This window comes from Vespa velutina, chromosome 2, assembly GCF_912470025.1.
Source record: "Vespa velutina chromosome 2, iVesVel2.1, whole genome shotgun sequence".
NCBI lineage: Eukaryota > Metazoa > Arthropoda > Insecta > Hymenoptera > Vespidae > Vespa > Vespa velutina.
The window spans coordinates 13,417,547-13,427,546 of NC_062189.1; the positions used below are offsets into that span (position 1 = coordinate 13,417,547).

Consider the following 10,000-nt stretch of genomic DNA (forward strand, 5'->3'; position numbering starts at 1 on the left):
TTATAGGAGATAGATGGATTGAGAAACACTGACACGAATAGTGTCCTTCTCCGTTCCTCTCGCAATTCTACTCCGGAAGCCGTAGCAAAACTTTCCATTTCCGATTTCCAATTTCCGTGTACACTCGCTCGAGGCTGATCTACCCCTCGATGGCTATTCGGAATAAAACGAACGCGTCAATAGGGGTTATCAAGGATATTTTTGTTTTGTTTTGTCTATTTTCTTTTTTTTTTTTTTTTTTTTTTTTAATTTTCCTTCGACACCCACGATCAAACTTGCCTATCCGCAAAACAACGCTTGGCTCGCACGAGTTTGTCTAAACTCGCTGTAGCACTCGACTGATTTAACACGAAGATCGATCGATCGTAACGATCTCGTTACATCGAATCATTTCGTCTACGAGTATTTCAATTATTTTCGAGTACGGACGCTTTGACAAACGATCGTGGCGCAGATGCATATACCAGGACATTTCAAAAGTGAATAATATGAAGTAGATCAGTAACAAAGAAGAAAAGCGAAAACCAAAAAAAAAAAAAAAAAAAAAGAAAAAAAAGAAGAAGAAAAGAAATATTTTTATCAAATATCTTTTCTCTAAAATCTCATTTCCATAGGATATCGATGAACATTATTCATTGTTTTTAACGATAAATTTTCTTAATCCCACGTATTTACAAATTCAAATGAAATTATCAAATTTCGAGAATGTCCAAATATCACTGTAACATGCTTATACACAAGTGTAATATAATTATATGTATAGAAGTGACGTCTAGAAACAGATAATATAATTTTGATTATTGATCTATCATCCATAACAAAACAAGAACATGTCATGATTCTATGGATTAATTTATATCACCCGTTTATTCCTAATCCACCCATTCCACGATTAATACTTAGAATCAATCATCGTATCGATCCTTTGATACTGGAAAACGAGAGGAGAGCCGCCAATGGTGAACGAGTACGAGGGATGACCCGTCAATATGTAACATAGATTAGCCTGGAAGGTTTGATCCTTCAGGATATATCTCACACATATACACATAAAGAAATAGAGAGAGAGAGAGAGAGAGAGAGAGAGAGAGAGAGAGAGAGAGAGAGAGAGAGAGACAATCTCAGAGGCGAGGTTATAATCTCAACGAATGGATGGTAGCTCGCATCGTTTGTTTTTAAATTTCAATTTTTCCTTGAAATTCTCATCGAACTTTACAATTTGCTACACCGCTACACATTATTGGAATGGAAGAAAAAGAGGAATTTGAAAAATGAAAAAAAGAAGAAGAAAAAACAGGAGAACAAAAAAGAGAGAGAGAGAGAGAGAGAAAGGAAAGAAAGAGAGGAAAAAAGAAAAGAAAAAAAAAAAAGGAAAGAAAAAATTCAAGATGTGGAATCCTCATCTCCCTTACACACATACAAAAAAAAAAAAAGGGATCCCTTGAATCGAAAGAAAAGATCGACCGGCCAATCAGTTTTCTCTCTCCTTCTCTCTCCCCCCCACTCCCTCTTTCTCTCTCTTTCTCGAAGTCCGTCGAGTTGAAAAGCTCGAGCGTTTCGACGAGATCTAAGGAGACTTAGCCATCGCATTATCTCGTTCATAGTTCAGGAAGAAAATCGTCGAAGCGCGTCGATGGTTTAATTACGACGCGACGTGGCAATCTAAGTGCCTCTCTCTCTCTCTCTCTCTCTCTCTCTCTCTCTCTCTCTCTCTCTCTCTCTCTCTCTCTCTCTCTCTCTCTCTCTCTCTCTTTCTCTTTCTCTCCATCGTTACTCGGTCTACGTCGTCTCGAAACTTTCGATCCAAATGTCAATACTCTCGAGCGTTTGCCTCCTGTTCATGTGCTCGAGTTTACCAACGTTAGAATCGTGGGAGGAATAGTGGAGGGCGAAAGAGAGAAAGAGAGAAAAAGGCACTTAGATTGCCACAAGAGAGAGAGAGAGAGAGGAGGAGAAAGAGAAGGAAGACGTATCTTTGCTTTCTCGACGTGATATTTTATTCGTCTTTCAAGGGCCATTAAATTTGGCGTGTTCGATGCATTCTTACCCACGTGACAAGCAAACGGTTTTATTGCTCATAGAATAAATGACATATGTTTGTTTACGTATAATATAATACATAGAAGGATTTAAAAGAAAACTTTTGACATTTCCATCATATGCTTCTTTTCAATAAGACGATTTGATATGAGCTCGAGCAAATGACCCATTATATATATATATATATATATATTTATAATGGCCACGTTACAAATATTTGATAGTATTCGAAAAAAAAAAAAAAAATTCCATGGAAAATAATTGTCATCGTTATTAAAAAATAAATTTATTGAAGACAAATGATCAACAATATAATAAAAACTGATTTACCTTCACGAAAGTGAACCTTCCTCGGTGATCGTATCCTGATGTTTTCATGTACCGAGGAAAAATCGTTTGGACCAAGGTTTTCCCTAGACAAGGAACTGACCAGAATACCTCTCAAAGTCGCTAGGGTACTGCTAGGAATTTCTCTGTTCATTCTGACACCACCGCCCATGTCACTTTTATCCTTACACTTGTGCGTATAATAATATTATTGAAAAATAAACTCGTCGAATTTCACTGAATATATAAACTCATAGTACGAAAAACAAAAAAAAAAAAAAAAAAAAAAAAAGAAGAAAAAGAAATCACAGCACGTTTAGATTTTCACACTATAATACAAAGAACCGTCAAGGAAAACGAAGAGGTGGGAAGACGCGGAAGAAGGGGGGGGGGAGGGAGTGGTGGTGATGGTAGTGGTGGTTTGTAAGGAAAAACTTGTTGAAAACCTCGTTCCTCGTCCGATACGACTGAAAAATCGTGTTTCGTTCGTATTATCGGCACAGACAGCGGCGATACCAGGGCCCACCGTTGTTTCTTCGTCGTTTCGTTCGAAAAGATCTCGTTGAACACGATCGACTGAGAGAGAGAGAGAGAGAGAGAGAGAGAGAGAGAGAGAGAGAGAGAGAGATTCTAGAATTACGAGAATCGGTCGCTCCTCGAAAGGATCATTCGATATCAGCCGCGTATCGAATATCCACAGGCAAGCAGGCAGGCAGGCAGGCCAATGCAGCTCACTCACTCTACTCGTTCGACACGCTCGACTCAATAAAATTCTCAAGTCCGATGAAGTCGAGATTCTATCGTACCGCGGCCGTTTCGAAGGTCGATGATCATTTGCATTTATATTATATTAACACTAACTGAAATAATGATGACGATAACCAAACTACAAACGTTCTCATCTATCTTTGCTTTCGCTTTCCCAAACGATTATCGATAATAATCGAAAGGGAGCAAATTAAGAGAGAACGAGACGGCTAACTTTCACCAACACGACGTTGTTGTTACTTGTTGGTCGCTACTACTACTTGTTGTTGTTGTTGTTGTTGTTGTTATTGTGTCGGTCACGAGAACGGCACTCGACTGACTGACTATCGAGCTATGCACACTTACTATGCTGACTGACTTCGAAGTAGAGAGAAGAACTCGACCCCTCTCCTTAATGTCTCTTCCCCCATCCCCTCTTCCTTTTTCTTTTCCTCTCTTTTCGCACTCTCGACCGTCGTCGCTCATTGCCATAGATAGAGGAGTGGGGGACAAATACTTCTGAGACGAAGACGACGATGACGACGACGACGACGACGAAGACGAACGAAGACAACTCTTGATGGCTCTCACCTGTTTTAACTCGAAGAGACCACGACCGACTCGTGGACTTTGTTATTTTGCTTTTCTATAAATTCCTTGACTTTTTATCGATAATATCGAACAAACCTTGTACGCGATCTTTACCTTATATCCTTAAACGCATCCATTTCTATATAAATATATATATATATATATATATATATATATATACACATATACACACACACACGCAGGGTATCCAAAAAGCATGGAACAAAATTTATACTATGTATTACTGAGACCAAATAGATGAAAAAAAAGTTCATATAAACTTTTGTCCGAAAATCCTTTATTGAAAAAAATATATGTTTTTAAAGATATATATTTATGATTTATTGTGGCAGCTATAAGAAATATTTGAAAATCCCTCTGTAATAATTCAGAGACTTTCATTCGTCAAATTAATGATTGCAGAATCCTTTCGAATATTTCAACTGTATTGGAAATAATAGTAAATGCATATTGAATACATTCCCAAAATTGATCTTCCGTTTCTATAGTATTTCTATAGTATTTCACGTACTCTTTTGCGTGAGCCCGTAAATAGAAGCCCAGAGAAAAAAAAAGAAAAAAAAAAAAAAAAAAGGAAGAAAGAAACAGTTTGGTGATCACTAATTCGACGAATGGAAATAAATTGGAAACTATCTCTAAAAGTATATATCTTATCAATAAAACATTTTTGGATTTAAGTTTATATGAACTTTTTTCATCTATTTGACCTCAGTAATACGTAGTATAAGTTTGATCCTATACTTGACATATATCTTACATATATATATATATATATATATATATATATATATATATATATATTACGTATGTATTTCTTACTTCGCGATTATCTCAAAAAATCAACAAAGGCGATGGATAATATTATCCATAATTAAAAGATATATCTTCTATATCATCTAGCTAAACATGACTAGAGAAGAAAAAAGAACACAATATATATATATATATATTCTGATTATATATTTTTAGAAAATTATATTTCGAAATTCTTCACTTTCGATAAATTATCGGAACTTCGTATATCCAAATTGTTCGAAAAGTAAATACGAACGATAAAATTGAATGCACTTTGAAGTAGAATTGTTTAAAATAACGATGATAAGTATATCTATATTCTTTAACTCGATCACGGAACAAGGTTCATATTTGACAGCAGCAGTTTTGGTCTTCTAGAATTCTTATCTTGAACAGTGACGCATTATAACGCGAAAGAAGAGTGATAAATTATAATGCGTTCGTTTCGAACGACTATAAGCGTCAACGTTTCTTGCAATCGCTTTCAATGTCGAACGATAAGCAGCCAACTAAAAGTCAGCTGATCGTTACCTTCTCCTCCTCCTTTTTCTTTTCCACGTCCTCCTCCCCCATCATCGTTACCGAAGATGGCTGAATATGGTTTGACGCCGGCTTCACCTGCCGAGTCGGTGCACGCGCGCCTACTCTTTCTTTCGATCACGAAAACCGCCATAAAAGGTAACATTAATTCGTTTCTTCGTATGAACGAGAATTGGCTGATAGAGAAACCGTGGAAAAACGAGCCTGAGAGACATTATTACGAGATCCAAATCGAACGAGAGATTTCAATTTGATTTCTTTTTAATTGCAACGATGTTTGTGAACGTCGATAATGAAATTTTATTAAGAGTTTCTCCTTTCGTAAAATATATTTAAGCTAGGGCTTAAGTCTTTTTACTTTTACGTGCATTACCATTTTGTTTATCCGATGGATTAAACGTTGATTCGAGGACTCGACTAAAGTTAATTTTATTGTTATCCAAAGGTACATTTAAGCTTTTCTACAGGTAGCGCATACATTTATCTACAGGTAGCATATGCATTTCTGCAAATGGCTTTTCTTTAAGTGAATTATCTCTAAGTATTGATTTTCAGGTAACAAGACCATTCTTAGATTCTTCAACGAAATTGTATAAGTAAAGACTTTATTACAATGAAACGATATTTCTTCACAATGACCAGACAAACCCTTAAAATTACTTAAACGTTTACCTAAATTTCAAACGTCATACCTAAACATCAAATTTAAAATCATAGATATTATTATTTCTGGTATTAGTAGTAGTACAATACGATTTTCTAAAATGGCAATTTCGTGACCATGGGTTTCTCGATCCGACTAATAGTATCCCTAAGGGATATTACTACTTTCTCCAAAAGGGAAAAATTTACTGTAACGAGTGATTAAATAATTGTCATTTTAAAGAATTGTTAATAAAATTTTACATTTAGGAAAAATGGCAAACCGTTATCAACGTCAACCGATGTTTCCTCGGCAAGCCCGAGCTCATCTCCGTTGGCTCGTTCGTTCGTGAATATCGCAAATCATCCGTGAACATCGTAAATCATCTGTGAAGATCGTTCCAGTCGGTGTAAGTAGCTATTCTGATTTACCTTAATATCCCTCGCCTCGGGAATCGAAAGGAAAAAGGTAAATTTACTGTTAGCTACCGAATAACTTCGAAGAAATATTGCCTTGGGTCTGCGCGTTAATCCCTCGATTAGGATAGGTAAGCCGTCAAGCTCAAACTAACTTTGCTTTGCCCTTTGGACATTTTATTTTAAAATTTACTCCTCTCGAAGCATTAATAACAATTTTCCTGAAATATTTGTTAGTAACAAATTTTTCTTTCGAGAAAAAATGTATTGTCCAAAATTTGAGCCCAACAGGTAATTTCTTTTCATTCTTGTTGACCCTTCAAAGAGGAAAAATAAACGAATAAAAGAAAAAGGAAGAAAACTTAAAGCTCTTTCTTAAAAATTCGTTTCTATTCTCAATACAATCAATAAAGTAATCAAGATAATAAAGTTTCCAGGTATAAATGACTCACTTGGCATATTCATACATGTGGAATGAGTTTAAAATTCTTACTAATAAAAAGTAAGGAATAAGTAATAAATTCATAAGAATAAAATGTGAAAATGAAATAAAGATTTATGAAAAAAATTCCTATATACCTAATATTTACACCTTAGGAACCATTGTTCTCTCTCTCTCTCTCTCTCTCTCTCTCTCTCTCTCTCTCTCTCTCGTTCTTACACTGATATTATAAATTAATCCAGGATATATTAAAATATTTAAAAACAAAATAAAAATAAAAAAAACATATATTTCTTTCTCTCACTCTCATTCTCACTCTCTCTCTCTCTCCCTCTCTTCCTCTATATATATATATATATAGAGAGAGAGAGAGAGAGAGAGAAATTTATGAATTTGCAGATGTCTAACTTCGTCGCTGAAAATGTAAACGATAAAACGATTTATTTATTTCCGCAATACGTAAACTTATTTGCATTTCGATAAAATTGAAGATGGTGTAAGATCGGGTAAGCAGCTTGTCCGTGTCGATTACGCAATAGATTTGTCTCGGACTGACATCATTCCTTGGGACGGGTAGTGCAGAAAAGATGCGATTTACACGGACAGTAAAGTCGTTTCTTCGGTTGGTATTTTCCAATAACCGAGGAGTCTCTTTTGCGGCTTGCCGAGCTAGAAGACTCTCAACGACCTTGCAATGCCATCGGGTACGCCATGCAAAACATTAACTCGAACTCACGTGCACCTTCTTTTCGTTCTTACTTGTTTCTTTCTTCTCTTTCTATCACGACTATCACGTTGCTATGATGAAACGATTGGATGGTTGGTTGGTTGGTTGGATGGATAGATGGATGGATGGATGGATGGATGAGTAGATATACCTGTTTCTCTTTCTCTTCCTTTCTTTTTCTCTCTCTCTCTCTCTCTCACTCTCTCTCTCTCTCTCTATCTCTCTCTCTCTCTCGTTCTCCCTCTTCCTCTCTTCGTGATTTAACATTAACTCACGTCAGAGCCAATTTCTTTCGATTTAGCTTGATTCGAGGAAAATTGGCAATTATGGGAAGGTAGTCTAATTTAAGGACATGTCCTGTCTATTTACGTATAACAAAAAAAAAAAAAAAAAAAGAAGAAAAGAAAAAAGAAAAAGCGATATTCATCGTCGATAACGAACGCAATTTATAAGAAACCAAATAAATTTCTATAAAGTTCTCAGATCAGGTAGCCGATATAGATGTATTCGCACGTTTACTATAATTTCACATAAATTTTTTCGTAATACGGCTAATACATGTTATCGATAATATTTTTTTTATTATCTCTTAACCGGATCTATGAAACAAATTTTTCAAACTCATTGGCAAATTATTTTTTGCTCGATTATTTTCTAACATAATCGATCGATTCAATGAACGTAAGAATTTCGACAAATTTACAATGTAATCGTTTACTATGAACCATCGAATATGTTAATTTAAATCAACAGGAAGCAACACATGCGATCAAAGAGAGTGACGATCGTTCGTCCAATCGATCGAGAAGAAAGAAGGAAATTTGTTCTTTTTTCTTTTTTTTTTTTTTTTTTTTTTTTTTTTTTTTTTTTTTTTTTTTAATCGAGAATAAAACAGAAAAATCTTAAAACTCGAAAGAAAATATAAACTTTTCTGTTTTATCTCAACTTTTTTTTTTTTTCGCAAGTCATCGATACCTATCCGACGTATACGCCGCGTTAATATCAATTGAAATTTAAATTACAGATTATTTTAATCCACGTTGTTTTTAGAAATTCAAAAAAAAAATTAAAAAAAAATTAAAAAAGAATAAAAAAAAAAAAGAGGGAAAGAAAAGAAAAAAAAAAGAGAAAGAAAAACATCGGAAATGTTTTTAATAATATTTTAAAATGAAAGTATCTTGCTTAGATAGAAACTCGAAAGGAAAAGTTGTTTTAATATCTTCTGCGAGAATCAAATATTACGAGGACGAATTTTGTGACATCATTTTCTTTCTGTCTATATGAGTATATATGTATGAATGAATGAATGAATGAATGAATGAATGAATGAATGGAACTACCAAGAAGTATAAAGATAAATTCAACTCTTTCTCTCTCTCTCTCTCTCTCTCTCCCTCCCTCCCTCCCTCTTCCTCCCTCTCAAGTCCAGTGTGAAAAGAAAAAGAAATAAAAAAGAATAAAGATAAACGAAGGAGAGAATTAAGTGAAGATGAGCTATGGAGGTTACGGAAGTGTGAAAGGTAGATGGAAAAAAAAAAGAAAAAAAAGAAAAAAAAAAGAAAAAAAGAGAGAGAGAGAGAGAAAGAAAGAAAAAAAAAACAGAATAAAAGAGAGAGAGAGAGAGAGAGAGAGAGAGAGAGAGAGAGAGAGAGAGAGAGATAAATGCTATATTACACGCTTATCGGAATATATCGATCCTGCTTTACGTAATCGAATAGAAAATAGTTGCTCACTTAATCTCCAAGAATGAAACATCGAAGAAACGTATTAGACTATCAACCGAGTCCTTTTTTCTTGCGAATACACAGTTAGAGCTCGGAGCTGTGTATACAATGCGAATGGCATAATAATGAACGAAAGCAAGATACCGACGCATACATATACATAGATCTACACGATCTTATGTTAGTATCTCTTACATAACGAACATCGCACACAATTCTCCTATAAACAGCGACACTTTCAAAGTCTATTTGTGTAAGTCTGACGATCTAGTTATAAAAAAAAAGAAATATACAATAGATGTAAAGAAGGAGTCATATCCTTTAATCAAAACGAAATAAAACAAAAATAATGACTCTTTTATATTTTCTTCTTAAACGAATATTATTTACTTTTTTACCTCTTCATACGTTTATTTCATTTCCAGAATTTATGGATCTTAAAATTCTACATTTTCTTTTCAATTTTGAAATTAACGAACGATCTTATTTTTCTATCTGACAACAAACTTTTGCGATTTCTATGATGCTTATTTTGATTATATTGAGAATAGCATAACAAGGACCGACGACACCACACACAGCTATTGAAATTTGACGAAATCGTAAATTTATGGATATGGGACAAACGTTATCTATTTTATATATATATATATATATATATATATATATATATATAGAGAGAGAGAGAGAGAGAGAGAGAGGTCAAATCCCGTTGCGTAGGCAGTACGTTCGACATTCGATTCCTATTGACTGCCATTATCCACATTCCTTCTGCATTACTCCCTTACACGCAGCTCGCGTGTCAGTCTGGTCTCGTCTCGTATGAAACGTATGCGTAAGACCGATACTCCGTTTCGCAATGACACGAATATTAAATCGAACGTGATCGAAGGACCAAATTTTTCTTTTTTACCTTGAAATAATATCGTATAAGAATTTCCCACAAAAAAAAAAAAATAAATAAATAAATAAATAAATAAATAAATA

The 10,000-nt window shown here is 34.5% G+C and overlaps 1 protein-coding gene across 10 annotated transcripts in view; it reads right to left on the reverse strand.

Moving 5' to 3' along the window:
• LOC124957755 (MAP7 domain-containing protein 2-like) overlaps window positions 1–10,000 on the reverse strand; it is a 97,319-nt gene that overhangs the window by 58,281 nt on the left and 29,038 nt on the right. For 2 of the 10 annotated variants that reach the window (XM_047515036.1, XM_047515031.1), the window contains exon 1: window positions 2,371–2,630. The exons of 7 other annotated variants lie outside the window; for them this stretch is intronic. In XM_047515036.1, the coding sequence (XP_047370992.1) occupies window positions 2,371–2,539 (169 nt within the window). In that variant the 5' untranslated portion in view covers window positions 2,540–2,630. Of the gene's footprint in view, window positions 1–2,370; window positions 2,634–10,000 lie in introns of those variants that run through there. One more of the 10 variants, XM_047515029.1, reaches the window with a different exon arrangement.